This window comes from Sinocyclocheilus grahami, unplaced genomic scaffold, assembly GCF_001515645.1.
Source record: "Sinocyclocheilus grahami isolate Dianchi unplaced genomic scaffold, SAMN03320097.WGS_v1.1 scaffold325.1, whole genome shotgun sequence".
NCBI lineage: Eukaryota > Metazoa > Chordata > Actinopteri > Cypriniformes > Cyprinidae > Sinocyclocheilus > Sinocyclocheilus grahami.
Window position 1 is genome coordinate 640,517 of NW_015505504.1, and position 15,317 is coordinate 655,833.

The 15,317-nt window shown below is 41.4% G+C and overlaps 2 protein-coding genes across 2 annotated transcripts in view; one reads left to right on the top strand and one right to left on the bottom strand.

Moving 5' to 3' along the window:
- Positions 1-9,644, bottom strand: part of LOC107602359 (SWI/SNF complex subunit SMARCC1-like) — a 31,992-nt gene extending 22,348 nt beyond the window's left edge. The window contains exons 1-5 of the mRNA XM_016294839.1: positions 9,445-9,644; positions 8,613-8,732; positions 8,314-8,399; positions 2,648-2,729; positions 2,464-2,556 (exon numbers count right to left, since the gene is read on the bottom strand). Of these exons, the coding sequence (XP_016150325.1) occupies positions 2,464-2,556; positions 2,648-2,729; positions 8,314-8,399; positions 8,613-8,732; positions 9,445-9,624 (561 nt within the window). The 5' untranslated portion in view covers positions 9,625-9,644. The remainder of the gene's footprint in view (positions 1-2,463; positions 2,557-2,647; positions 2,730-8,313; positions 8,400-8,612; positions 8,733-9,444) is intronic.
- A 789-nt stretch (positions 9,645-10,433) lies between these two features.
- The window catches only part of LOC107602388 (KAT8 regulatory NSL complex subunit 1-like), a 12,378-nt gene continuing 7,494 nt past the window's right edge, over positions 10,434-15,317 (top strand). Inside the window, exons 1-8 of the mRNA XM_016294876.1 lie at positions 10,434-12,022; positions 12,769-12,910; positions 12,989-13,062; positions 13,149-13,314; positions 13,465-13,612; positions 14,099-14,293; positions 14,558-14,673; positions 14,762-14,883. Coding sequence (XP_016150362.1) covers positions 10,503-12,022; positions 12,769-12,910; positions 12,989-13,062; positions 13,149-13,314; positions 13,465-13,612; positions 14,099-14,293; positions 14,558-14,673; positions 14,762-14,883 — 2,483 coding nt within the window. The 5' untranslated portion in view covers positions 10,434-10,502. The remainder of the gene's footprint in view (positions 12,023-12,768; positions 12,911-12,988; positions 13,063-13,148; positions 13,315-13,464; positions 13,613-14,098; positions 14,294-14,557; positions 14,674-14,761; positions 14,884-15,317) is intronic.

Genomic DNA, 15,317 nt, shown 5'->3' on the forward strand with positions numbered 1-15,317 from the left:
CAATCATTTGTGCGGAGAATGGAAACAGAAGCGCGCTTCAGGACATCAGTGGAAACAAATTAAATACACCGTCATTTTTGCTCATAAAGGTAAGAATAATGCAACGTTCGGAACTGTAAAGGTTTTTTTTTTTATTTGTGTGCACTCACAATATCAAGAAAACGTTGTGCTATTGTAAAATAAAGAAAACAAATAGGATGCACTTGCCATCTCGGGAGCGCTTCACAAAAATGAACCGAAACTCAGCAAATATTTTCCTTACAGACATGATGAATATATCTATAGAAAGCTTTAAATGACTACAAAACGAAATAATTCAAATCCAAAACAAATACTCTTATTATGTAATCCGTAAAGATGCATTTCTTTCTAAAGGAGCATCCAATGATGAGATGGCAGTCAGGATCATCAACTTCATTGCGACACGGACTCATAAAACACTAGTTTATTAGTAAACAATTAAAATATCTCCTTACTATTTTCCCCCAACATAGTCAATGTAATTTTTGCAGCAAGCTTTAGCCTATTTAGCGCGCTCACGTCACGTTGCTGTGTAAACTCATCATTTGCGTGTGTTATTAAGCATTGTGGTTTAAAAACAAGTGATTTAAGCCATTGAAACGCAAATAACAGCACTATATGCACGAGCTGTCTGTTTCGGAGTGCGATTTCTGCAATTGGGTCGGACCGAGGTTGGGTCATATTCACACCTAAAACAAACCGTACCAGAGTTCGTTTGGAAGCAGACCGAGACCACCTCTTCAGCTGGGTCTCGGTGCGGTTATTTGGTGGGGTTTGGTTTGGTTTGGTAGGGGCTGTATTCACACCTGCCTAAAAGGTCCGCACCAAGAGGGGAAACGAACTTGAGTTCGATTCAATCAAACCAAACAAGACAGGTGTGAATACCCATAATGCTGAAGGTGAGGTACAATTCATATTTCTTCAGTAAATAACTTAAAGTAATGTGAAAACTTTCTGTGAGACATAATTTCGCAAACTGCGTGAGTAAATTCACTCTTTCCCTCTCTAAATGCGCAAATGGCTTCAAATCAGCACATCGAATCTGCACTATAAGCGAGCTGCACAGTTGACACGGGAATTGTCACTTGCACAATCGAGGCAGTGATGCATCATCACTAAAGTTTAACATTTTCATTTCTTTTTAATTCTTGCCAGTGTTTAAACCATTCAGCACTCGCGTGCTCTCCTAAAGACGGCGCCCTCATGCACACTCAAAGCGTGCACACAATGCCAGGTTCACACATACTCTTGCTTATATTTATTGCGTTTAAAAATTGTATTACTGTACTGCGTAAAAACAGAATCACAATGCTCAAAAAGCAATTTCAGTAACAACGTTTGGATTTTAAATCAAAATGGATAAATGTAGTGTTTGTAGTAAACAGCTACCTCTGTGTGAAAGCACAATGAGTCTGTTCTGCTTTTGTACTGCACATGGACTGCAAACGGAGAAGGCCTGTGTGTGAACCTGGCCGCCTCACAAACAGCTACCAAAATCAGGCTTGTGCTGTGTGAAAGCTATTGTGCAACAATTGCCCCATTGTAAAAACAAAAATGCACTGCATGATCAAACATTATATATTTTTGAAAAATATATTTAAAAAAAAAGCCCCCCTCCACCCCTCAAATAAAAAAAAATCACCCCCACAAGAGTCACCTAAGAGGGGAATTCCTCCCATTTTCAAAAATGAAATTCAGGCCCTGAATGAATGTCTGTAAAAAAATCCTGACTGGAGCATCACTATAAATAATTCTACATGATAAAAAGGCGGCTTCAAAAAGATCAGTATCTGCAGATGCTGCTTCCTGTGATCGACAATCGGTGATCGGCCCAAAAAATCCTGATCGGAGCACCCTTAGTAATCAACTAGTTCACTAATAAAACACTTTTTTTGTCACTAATTATTTTTACTCTACAGAAAGCCCAGTTATTAACGGGTTTTCACAATAAATATGGAGGAAAAAGGTTTTCAGATTTTTATGAATGCATATTTATTCTCAAATAAAGGCATTGGTTGAAATTAGCTCTGAAACAGCATATACAGGTGCATCTCAAATTAGAATGTCGTGGAAAAGTTCATTTATTTCAGTAATTCAACTCAAATTGTGAAACTCGTGTATTAAATAAATTCAATGCACACAGACTGAAGTAGTTTAAGTCTTTGGTTCTTTTAATTGTGATGATTTTGGCTCACATTTAACAAAAACCCACCAATTCACTATCTCAACAAATGAGAATATGGTGACATGCCAATCAGCTAATCAACTCAAAACACCTGCAAAGGTTTCCTGAGCCTTCAAACATCATACTTGTTACATTTTAATAGCTTTTATGTGTTTAAGTTCTTCGACAACAAAATTACTCTAAACGCCAATCTGAAGAGTCTAGTGTGTGTTGGATATATTTTCACATTTCTTTGGTTCTTTTATTTTTCCACTGACCTGGTGTCGCACAACAATGTCTTTGAGTTTAAGAGCTTGCTTCCGTTCAAGATCAGGAGACAGGTACACCACAGGTCTGCTTAATAAGTTATTCTAGCACAAACAAAACACAGAGGTCAGATACTGCACCACACACAGACATGCTTAAGATCTTTGTCTTTACAAAAGATCCAAGTGCAAATACCTGTATCAGAGTTTTCTCCACAGAGATGAACATCTCCACATTGCGATTCACTCTGGATGGGTTCTGAAGATCAAAGCGTCTCCTTTAATAAAAAATAAAAGATCACAGACTGGATGACGTAAGTTCAACATCTTTATCGGACACTCAATTTTATTGTCTAAGGAATTACAGTTTACATTTTCCGTTAGTGGTAAGCTGTATGATGCCAAAAATCTTATATCATGGTATACAGTACAGTAAGTAACTCTAATATCACTATATTGTATTTAAAATCATTCATATATACACTACCGTTTATAAGATTGGGGTCAATACTTTTTTTTTTATTATTATTAATCAGCAAGGATGCATTAAATTGATAAAAAATGACAAAAGATTTGCTGTTCTTTTGAACTTCCTACTTCATTTCCACAAAACTATTAAGCAGCACAACTGTTTTCAACATTGATAATAATGTTTCTTGAGGGTACGTGTAACCCTTTGCAGTTCTTTGTTCAATTCGCACCATCAGAATGAACAAAATGAAAAGTTGGCTTCAAACTTTCATTTTCAATTTCTTTGGAGCAATTTACAAACGGATAATTGTCTCTCATGTTAATTTTAAATTTTACGAGTTCGGGTTGTTGCGCCCAAATCTGATTTTTGAACTAACATAAAAAATCACTTATTATTCTGATTTTCCACTTCTCTGTTTTGCGCTCCCGGTTGGACCATACCAGTGGGGGAGCGGGGGTGGGGATGTGGATGTATTTACCCAGAGCGCTGTATGTAGGCTATATGCATAGGTGGAGAGTGAACCAACTCCAGGGTAAGGCTAAAAGCAGCCAAATGTATTAAACATCATAAACCCGTCTTTTTAGACAAGAACAAGACATGGGTGTCATTTAGGCAAAAAAAAAAAAAAGTTTAATGGGACTGAATTTGTATGTAACATGATTGCAATTTAATAAAAACATTAGAAATTGATAAGTGTATAACGTTTCCTTTCCACGGTTATTCAAACAGCGAATAAATTATATATAGAAAGTGACTATCACTAACAGTGATCTATCGCGAGTTTAAGCACTCTCAAAAAAATATATATAGTTATAATCACTGAAGCTGTATACACTGTGAAATGAATCTCTTACTTACATTGTACGTACATCTGCACTGTTGTTTATTATGAGAGCAAACACGCACACACTCAACAAAACTGATGAGTTTCAAAGATGGCTCATCTGAACTCCTCTGATTAGCCATTGCATTCCTAAGCTCAACAAAATTGTGTGTGATTGGATAAAATGCGCAACACCGTAAAAACGCCTAAAATGAAATACGGTGCAACATGAGCAGATCTTAATTTAATGCTGCAATCGACACGGTCTATTCATATTCATTTTGTTAGCAACAGACATAATAAATATAATTTGTTTGTGCAGGGGCATTTTTGTCCAATTTAGTGGCATTTTTGCCCCAAGTCCCCAGGTCAGGGGAAAGCTTTGGCTTACTTACATTGTACGTACATCTGCACTGTTGTTTATTATGAGAGCAAACACGCACACACTCAACAAAACTGATGAGTTTTCTTAGATGGCTCATCTGAACTCCTCTGATTAGCCATTGCATTCCTATGCTCAACAAAATTGTGTGTGATTGGATAAAATGCGCAACACCGTAAAAACGCCTAAAATGATATACGGTGCAACATGAGCAGATCTTAATTTAATGCTGCAATCGACACGGTCTATTCATATTCATTTTGTTAGCAACAGACATAATATATATAATTTGTTTGTGCAGGGGCATTTTTGTCCAATTTAGTGGCATTTTTGCCCCAAGTCCCCAGGTCAGGGGAAGGCTAAGCCTTCTAAAAACAAGTCTCTAGACGATGCGGTTTAAAAAAAAAAAAAAAACCTTCCGCTGACCTGTCTCGCGACCAAAACACTATCTGTGTGAACCCGGTCTGACAAATAAGTGAATGGGCCACATGCGTTTTATTTCTTTTACTTTGTGCTACGTCATCGCCCCCTTTCGTTACCTCAGCCGCCCCCTCATCAGTGCTGCGCTGGCTCTGAGGATGCGAATATTGAGGAAACAATGGATGGTTTTCACTCTAAAGTAAAGTAAAAGTCTGCTTCAACAGGTGAACAATGTTGGTATTCTTGTGGGGGAAAAAAAACATGCAAGCACTGTCACCGGCAGCAAGTTTAGTTTTACTTTTCTTTTTGTTTTCATTTTGAAAAGCTTATCTTTGCTGTTTACCTCACGTGATGCTATGGAGGCTTTATTATTTATTTATTTGATTCCTCAGTGTTTGCTAAACATTCTGTAATTTATTTTAGTCATTATGTAATACAGCATGTGGTTTATGCCATGCCGCATCTTATTTGTTTTTGTTAATAAACGTTTTGTAAGCTAGTTTGTCATTGTATCTTTTAATTAAAAATAACAATGAATCCATCTTTTGTTTTAGTCTTAAAAAGTGAAAGGTGTATAGATGTATGCAAAACAGACAATTATCTTTTATTGTAAAACGTGACAAGATCGCAAAATCGAAAGTGAAAGCATCCGAAGCCCGGTGTTCTGTCGATTTGTGCGACCCTGTCAGATTTTGCTACCTCCTATTAAACAGTGGGTAGTACAATTCGACAATGAAAAATGCTACCTGTAAAATTATGGGTTATTAACGTCTACACCTATCACAACCCTAAACCTACCCTTACAGTAATTGTTATATTCGTGGTTGTGGCTAGAATGGATACAGCTATAGGAAACCAACAATATATAATTTTTTCTACCTATTAGATTGTGTTTTATTAAAGTCTACACCTACCCCAACCCTAAACCTACCCTTACGAGGGTATACATACAAAATACTGTATTTTTAAAACTGCATGACAAATTGCAACAAAAACTGACAACAATTGCAAAGAGGCCTATACCATTTTGAGTGTTTAAGAGCTTTCAATTCGATGGATTTTGCTACATACTGTACTAGTACTATTGGATGGTTTACACATTTAAACAGTTTAAGACTTTAGATGCATCAAAGTATGTGTTACCTACAGTGGGTAGTGGACAGGGATGCCATGGCACTGAGAGGAGGGTGTGTCAGTCAGGTCGTGTAAACAAATACCTTTGACCACAAACCTGTTTCTGCAAACTTAAAGCTGCTAGCATGCTGCTAACATCAACACTTACTTACACCGCGTCACGTGGAAACTCCAAAGCAGTCTTTTATTTTATGCTGACAAAAAACGGTGGAGTTGTGGAGCTTAATATAAACATAACTTTACCGTTAAAATGAACACAGAATGAAAGTTGTTACTTCTGTAATGTCTATTACGTTGAGACCCTATTCTGTGGAGTCAGCTGTTCATTCCTTTATTATATGAGGCAAACAGACAAAATACTACCACATAAAAGAGACTTTTGCAGTTTGAGGCGTTAATAAGAATCAGAAAACCACTAAAATGGCAAGACAACAAGAGAGCTCTGTAAAGAAAGCTTCAGGTAACGTAAGCACATCATACATGGGGTCCTCCGGCTATCTAGCTCGCTAACCTTTTTATAATGTTTTTTTAAAAACATGTGCTCGTGCGACCAACTGAGAAAGTTAGTTGCAAAAGAGCGACCAGTGGGAATAATGAGTCTGGAGGCCTGAATTGTCCAGCTCCCCCTGTCAATGATCTAGCACCCCCTCAGCACCTGCGTTCAAAATTCTCTGGTGACGCCCCTGCCCAACCTGTATCCCGAAGCTTGCAAAATCCCAGTCATCATCTTTCTACCATACACAGGGCCGCAAACAGTAACTGCTGGTCGAACGACTGCATCCACACCATCTCTCCCTAGCCGTGCGTAATCAAAACGATGAATGTTCCTCGATGCGCAGAATTTAGAAATGGAGGAAATACTGGACCTCTCCCGAGTCCATATTGCTGCTGTAGGACCTCTTGAACTTGTTTGCTTGTGGATCCCAGCTCCTCTACTAACATGCGGATTACACTTTCGTAATCATCAAGCACTCTCCACTCACACATCTTCCAGAAAATCTGTGGTTGTTAACTTCGCTGCCCAGAATGACTGAAGCCTCCGCAGCGCCTCTAGCGGTCAGACCAAAAAAGGCGCCAACGACGCCTGCTGCATACTACCCACTGTACATACTGCGTACTTACCATTATTTCGTCAGATCACTACAAAAAGTAGAAGGAAACAATAAACGGTCATCTGTAGGATATTTAAGATTAGGATGGCAAAACATTTATTCAGCAGTCATACGCAACTTTCAACACTGCAACTAAATCTTAACACTGAAATTAAACGAAATTAATTAGAGAGAGAGGCAATTAAATTGAAAATTTTAATTGCTGCTATATATATATATATGTGTTTCTTAAATATTTTTATTTCTATTTATTTTTAATTGCTGCTACATATACAAATATAATACAGTTTGAGACATTTAAAATGGGTCCATCATAGTACAAATCATATCATGCTGTTTTCATTGTTATGAATGTCGAAATGCAGCTGCCCTTGAACACTATTTTTTCAACCCAGACCTTCAGACAACCTGCATGAGATAAGTGATGTGTCCTTAAAAACTTAAATGCTAAACAGATAAAGAGTGTTATATTTTTTTAATCTATAGTTATTTTTAATACTACAAGCAATTAAGATCAACCCAGGACATGTGACAAACGTAAAATGTGAACTAGTTTTTGAAATACCCCTAATTCTTTACTGAAGGACGGGCCAGTGAATGGCGCATGCTCAGTGCGAATAGGGAGTGTTGGAGACAGCCAACAGTGCAGGGAAAGGCAAGGCGGTGAAAAGAGAAGCCCGTCTTCCTTTCGAAAAGGGAAAAATACGTTAACGGAGCTTCGTTGTATGTCACAACCGGCCATGCCAACGACACAGCGATGTATTATTACTGCAATCGGAATAAAATGAGCGCTAGTGCAGCCGGGCCTGGAGTGGAGAGTTGCGGGGCCGGGTGTCCGCATAGCGCCAGCCGCTGCTGCGGGGGAGGAGGCTGCGGTGAGCCCGTCAGCGGTGACGGAAGCTCGGCCGCTGCGGCTACAGCCACCAGCGCTGCCCCAGTGCGGAGCTCAGACAGGGAGAGCAGCGTAGCAGAGGCCCAGGCGTTCCGCGAATGGGACGATGCCACCTCCGGCGATGCGGATCCGGCCCAGAAAATGAACGAGGAGGGATTTTTTTTGTGGATCCCAGCTCCTCTACTAACATGCGGATTACACTTTCGTAATCATCAAGCACTCTCCACTCACACATCTTCCAGAAAATCTGTGGTTGTTAATGTGCAGTCACACAGTTAATGGAGGTTTGATGATAAATGATTGCATAGTCAGACGTGTCAATCCACAGGCAAAGGGCCTATACATACAGCTCTGGGTAAATACATCCACACGCCCCCACTGGTACGGTCCAAAACTGGAGTAATGACTGCTGAAAACTCAGCTTTGCTAACACAGGAACAAATTACATTTTAAAATATATTAACACTGAAAACAGTTAAATTATAATCATTATTACAATAATATTTGACAATATTGTTTTTTAATAAAATAAACGCAGACTTGGTAAGCATAAGAGATTTTAAAATGCATAACAAATACACATTTCCTCCATTATACCATCCAGCACTATTTAGCATTAATACTAACCAGCCCTGTTCTGTCTTGAACTTGTACACTGATCCCAGAATATGACAGAGAGCACCGCCTGGCCTTAGGTCCTGAAAACACTTTGCCTGAGGACAAAGAAACAAGGGTGAAACAACTGATCACTCATAATTCTGCAAAACTAGGTGTCATGCTATGACTGATCTGGGTGTGGTGGTGTTGATTACCTCCTTGACTCTATCAAAAAGGTAAGACGTGGAAAGGGATGTACATAAATCTACAGGAATAAAAGTGCTTATGGATTGTTTGTCAGAGAAAGAAGAGGAAAAGCAGCAACTCACTGGGAGTTTTGTAAAGCTTGGGTTATTTGCTCGCCGGCCAAATGAATCTTCCTGAAACTGCAGCAGTTGGATGACCAGCCCAGACAGAGACTTGCTGGAGGGAGCATCAGTCTGTACATACTAAAAGGGTATACATACAAAATACTGTATTTTTAAAACTGCATGACAAATTGCAACAAAAACTGACAACAATTGCAAAGAGGCCTATACCATTTTGAGTGTTTAAGAGCTTTCAATTCGATGGATTTTGCTACATACTGTACTAGTACTATTGGATGGTTTACACATTTAAACAGTTTAAGACTTTAGATGCATCAAAGTATGTGTTACCTACAGTGGGTAGTGGACAGGGATGCCATGGCACTGAGAGGAGGGTGTGTCAGTCAGGTCGTGTAAACAAATACCTTTGACCACAAACCTGTTTCTGCAAACTTAAAGCTGCTAGCATGCTGCTAACATCAACACTTACTTACACCGCGTCACGTGGAAACTCCAAAGCAGTCTTTTATTTTATGCTGACAAAAAACGGTGGAGTTGTGGAGCTTAATATAAACATAACTTTACCGTTAAAATGAACACAGAATGAAAGTTGTTACTTCTGTAATGTCTATTACGTTGAGACCCTATTCTGTGGAGTCAGCTGTTCATTCCTTTATTATATGAGGCAAACAGACAAAATACTACCACATAAAAGAGACTTTTGCAGTTTGAGGCGTTAATAAGAATCAGAAAACCACTAAAATGGCAAGACAACAAGAGAGCTCTGTAAAGAAAGCTTCAGGTAACGTAAGCACATCATACATGGGGTCCTCCGGCTATCTAGCTCGCTAACCTTTTTATAATGTTTTCCAATCCAACTGCGAACCGTTTCCAACTGAGAGATAATTTCCGGGCTTTCCCAGAATTTACAGCACGGTCCACCGTCCATTCTTCGGCTCAACGAAGAGCTGCAACCAGCTTGACTCATCGTAGGTCCCGCAGCAGTAGATCCTAGCGCTTGTGTACTAGCCATTGTTACATGCTAATTATTAGCCTTCGCTGCCCAGAATGACTGAAGCCTCCGCAGCGCCTCTAGCGGTCAGACCAAAAAAGGCGCCAACGACGCCTGCTGCATACTACCCACTGTACATACTGCGTACTTACCATTATTTCGTCAGATCACTACAAAAAGTAGAAGGAAACAATAAACGGTCATCTGTAGGATATTTAAGATTAGGATGGCAAAACATTTATTCAGCAGTCATACGCAACTTTCAACACTGCAACTAAATCTTAACACTGAAATTAAACGAAATTAATTAGAGAGAGAGGCAATTAAATTGAAAATTTTAATTGCTGCTATATATATATATATGTGTTTCTTAAATATTTTTATTTCTATTTATTTTTAATTGCTGCTACATATACAAATATAATACAGTTTGAGACATTTAAAATGGGTCCATCATAGTACAAATCATATCATGCTGTTTTCATTGTTATGAATGTCGAAATGCAGCTGCCCTTGAACACTATTTTTTCAACCCAGACCTTCAGACAACCTGCATGAGATAAGTGATGTGTCCTTAAAAACTTAAATGCTAAACAGATAAAGAGTGTTATATTTTTTTAATCTATAGTTATTTTTAATACTACAAGCAATTAAGATCAACCCAGGACATGTGACAAACGTAAAATGTGAACTAGTTTTTGAAATACCCCTAATTCTTTACTGAAGGACGGGCCAGTGAATGGCGCATGCTCAGTGCGAATAGGGAGTGTTGGAGACAGCCAACAGTGCAGGGAAAGGCAAGGCGGTGAAAAGAGAAGCCCGTGTTCCTTTCGAAAAGGGAAAAATACGTTAACGGAGCTTCGTTGTATGTCACAACCGGCCATGCCAACGACACAGCGATGTATTATTACTGCAATCGGAATAAAATGAGCGCTAGTGCAGCCGGGCCTGGAGTGGAGAGTTGTGGGGCCGGGTGTCCGCATAGCGCCAGCCGCTGCTGCGGGGGAGGAGGCTGCGGTGAGCCCGTCAGCGGTGACGGAAGCTCGGCCGCTGCGGCTACAGCCACCAGCGCTGCCCCAGTGCGGAGCTCAGACAGGGAGAGCAGCGTAGCAGAGGCCCAGGCGTTCCGCGAATGGGACGATGCCACCTCCGGCGATGCGGATCCGGCCCAGAAAATGAACGAGGAGGGATTTTTTACGAACGGCGCTGCTGATATCACACGGGAGGGAGACGAATGCGCGGATTTGGGGGAATACGGTGGAGGACGCGGGCGTTTTTGTAGACAAAGCACTGGAGCGGGCGAGGATAACACCATTCATATTGATCACGAAGGAGCTGGCTTGCGGTGTTTCATGAGCGCTAAAACAAGAAGGGACGAGCGTAGAGCGAGCGCGAGACTGCCGCCGGTGCGCATCGCGAGAGCCCGACGAGGACACACGGCTCACGCCGAGACCGAGCGCGCGATGTTGACTGTCGCTGCAAGGTGTGGTCACGGGAATTCCGAGCCCACGGTCATCAAGCGCCGGGTGTGCAGTTTCACCCGAGCCTCCAAGAGGGTGTGTTTCTCGGGCACGTACTGCGGCAGCTCGGACGCCGCGGCCCGCGTTGGTTCCAGTGGTGAAGCTCACGTGAAGAGCTCCGCGAGCACTGCCGAGACTTTCAGGCGCACGTCCTTACGTCGTATCCACTGCGAAAACAGGACCGGGGCCCAAAAAATGAATTTCGCTGCGTGCCCGCCTGAAAGTGCCCAGCTGCCCACATGCAGGACGGCGAAGGGGCGCGTCAGACTGTACAGGGTGCGCTCCTTTCTTTCCAGCTCTGCCCACTATAACAACGGGGTCAGCAGAAATGGTGCCCCTCACAATAGCCTTTCACTGCAATCCTCCCTCCAAGCCGAGCCCGACCTACGTGATTGCGTAAAAAAGCCCCTGTGTGCCCTCTCCATCACTTCTTCTCAGTCTGAGAGTGGGCCTCCTAACGGGCCAGAGCCACAGAAGTGTGACCGTACAACTATGGGCATTGATGCACATGGGACTGAGGGCCCCAGCACGGAGCAAATAGAGGCGGTGAGGGGTGAAGCCGAGCGCAGGCAGGCAGAGCTGGAGGGTCGTACCGACCACCTCTGGCGGCGCCTGCAGGCCATACAGGTGAAGCAGGTGGAGAGGCATGTCATGCAGCAGCTGCATGGCCTACACAGGTGCCTTGGGTTGAGCTGCACCAGAAGGCCCAGTACTGTGTCCAGAAACTCAGCCGAGCTGAGCAGGCTGGCGTGCAGCTGCAGCGAGATACTCCGGACTGCAGAGAGCACCCTGGACTCAGACCACACGGCCAGCAGCTCAGGAGGTGACAGTGTCAGTGAGGAAGATGAGGGATTGGAGAGAGGGGAACGTCGCTTTAGACCGCTGTCAATAAAATCAATGTAAGCTTTTAACACTGTGCTTAACCTCAGGTTAAGATCTCTTAACCCAGAGTTAAGTAATGTTTTTCTCCATTATGAGATGCCAAAGATAAAAAACCCCAGGAACAAGATGGAGCAAGATAACCCAGTGTTAAAGGATAGTCCACCCAAAAATGAACATTCTCTCATCATTTACTCAGCCTCATGTCGTTCCAAACCTGTATGGATTTCTTTCTTTTGTGTAAAACTTTCAGTATTTTTTGTCCATACAATGGAAGTCAATGGGAGCCAAAACTGGTTCAAAATACATTCTTTTGTGTTCAGCAGAGAAAAGAAATGCATACAGATTTGTAAAGACATGAGGGTGTGTAAATCATGACAACTTTCAGTTTGGGGGAATTATTCCTTTAAGTGCTCAGCCTGCTTGTATATACATGCATGTACACCTACATGCACATATGTAGAAAAGCTTTAGATGAGTCATTGCATGTGTTGCCTTTTGAATCACCACTGTACTTTGCAGTGTACATGCTGCAATGGTTGTTGATTCATGGCTGCCATATTGGGAGGCTACAAAGACATTTCACGCCAGGCTGTTGGGAATAAAATGGGTCAGAAGAAGCTTCATCCTCAATTCTTTTAGGACCTCCAAAATGGTTTACTCTGGCAATGTTTTTGCATTCCTGTACCTTGAACAGCATGGCACTAGCAACGCCAAGATCATGGGTTTTATGCTTTTACTCAATATTTAGTTTATTTTCTTTCAGTGTCACTGGCAAAGAATGGCAGTGGGCAGAGAGCAGGGCGTGGCTTGGCAGCAGGTGGGTGTGGCTGCAGACTCAAGTATCAGAACTTGAGTATCGGATCCGTGCGCTGACAGAGCTTTACACGCATCTTCGACAGGGAAAGGTATTTCGGGTGTCCATCTGTGTATTTTTGGGTTATTATGGGTGGTTTGATTCATCTATTTTTTTATGTTTCATCCAGGTTCGGTCCACTTGCTCTGTCCCTGACACACCCCTCAGAGCATCAAACCCCTCCTCTGCGTCACACAACTACAAGTCAGTAGATGATTTAACTTGCATACAAACACACACTGGTCGATTTTTGGGTTTGACACTTAATGTACTATTGCACTACCCCCTAGGTTGTCCTCTGCTGGTGATCCTAACAGGAAGTGGCAGACAGAAGACTCCACCACTCCTCAAACCGTGCCCAGTCCTCCACCTTCTGCCGCACGGGTTCGACCATTACTCCGGCAACGACATCACAGACTCGTTCGCCTGGAAGATTGCACAGCGCTGGGGTCAAAGGTGAAGACAGTTGACCTTACTGCTTCTTTTCTGTTATGCACAGTAACTTTTATTATTATTGGCTGCTCTTCATTTTTAATGATGCCTTGAAGAGAAGATAAAAAACAGGAATCACAATGCTGAATTCTTGAATTTGTGTGTCCCTCTCAGACAGTTTCGTTACAGTGCTGGTGTGAACCACCGGCTGTGTGTGTGTTATGTGGTGGTGCTACTTCTCGCTCCCCCTCAGACAAGCGTCTGTGGATGCGTCAGACCTTGCTCGATATGTCCGTTCACTCTGTCCTCTCAATGCCATCAGGTGAAATCTGTATAATCCCAAGATTATTTGTTTTTTTGTTTTCTGTGTGTAAGCACATAATTGTGTAAAGTTGTATATTATTTAAATCCATCTATATTTAGCTTGTATTTCAACAGTACAAACTGTTTAAATGGTCCTTTTAGATCGATGTCCTTGAAAGTTATCCAGTGTGGCTTTCACTTTACAATTGTGCAGACATTTTTGTGGAATTTTCTTCTTTATTTATATTCTAAATCTATTAAAATATATATTAAATTATAATATTAAAGAATAATAATACAATGTGTGTGTGTATATATATATATATATATATATATATATATATATATATCTTTATAGGGTGTGTGTGTGTGTGTGTGTGTGTATATATATAAGTGTGGCTTTAGTGTCCTTGTACTTTTTGGGGCCACTGTGAATATAATGTAGCAAATACTTACCATCACATTTACTTTTTTACCTTAATGCTTTGAATTTCCTCCATTGCAGATTCACCCCTTGCACTGCATTGTGGGATACGCCCGCTGGCCGGGCACCACTCTCATAATTCACTACAGTGGACAGACATGTCATCGGCGTCCTTTTGGCCAGGGAGACGGGGCCAGGGACGAGTTGGGAGAGTGAGAAGGAGACTAGTTTGTCCTCGTCCGCCCAACACACTGCCTCCTTTATTTAACACACCTGGTGGGTGAAATATATATCGTCACTTATATCAACACACACACAAACAGTGTATATATATATATATACTGTATTACACTACTGTTCAAATGTTTGAAGGTAAGGTTTGAAGGTAACCGTAACGTTGTTTTGTTTTAAAGAAATTAATACTTTCTTTCAGCAGTAAAAGAATTAAAAGAATTTGGGGAAACAGATTGCAACCTTGTTGAGCAAAAAGATTAAAACATTTTTACCATTTTCAAGAAGTTAACAAAATTGCTTTTGTAGGTGGTTCTGGGTGCAGAAGTCAGAGGGGTGTGATTATTCCCAACTGTCTTCATTCACGAGCTCCAGATTTGCCCATTCTGCCGTCAACACCCCCAATGACAGACACACCCACTCAGGTACATCTGGTTAAAAAAAGCAAAATGTCAGCAGCTCACAATTCTATGTGTTGTGGATGGCTTCCTAAACCTCTCTCTTGTTCCTCAGCCTTTGCGAAGGAGGAGAGGAGAATGCTCATTTGACATCGACAACCTGGTGATGCCTTTGGGCCTGGCTGGACTAAGGGCACGTGTACAAAGATTACAATACAAGGAAATTATCACCCCAAGGTACAGATGATGCAACCTGACCTCCAAAACCACTACAATGAATATGTACTTACTCAAAAATATTACAACAAGAATGAGCGATTACGTAATAAACATTTAGCTTTAATGCGTCGGACTTCCTGTGGTCCTTCTGTCAGATAGCCATTGTGCAAAGTGGCTTTGGTTTCAAGTAATTTCCCATCAATTATTCAAACACATTGCCAAGTATCCACTGTTTCCTTGTGACCTATCATTTATAAAGTAGTACAGGCACATTCCAAACTAGAGCCAGTCTAGTTACATAAGCATATAGTGTATTTATATTATATTATAAGGAAGCTTAAACAGTGAAAGACAAGAGCGTGCTAGCATACTGCTATGGGTTTTCCGTGGCAGATACTGATAACTTCGGAGCAGGATTACTGATGGCTTACACACACACACAAACATATATA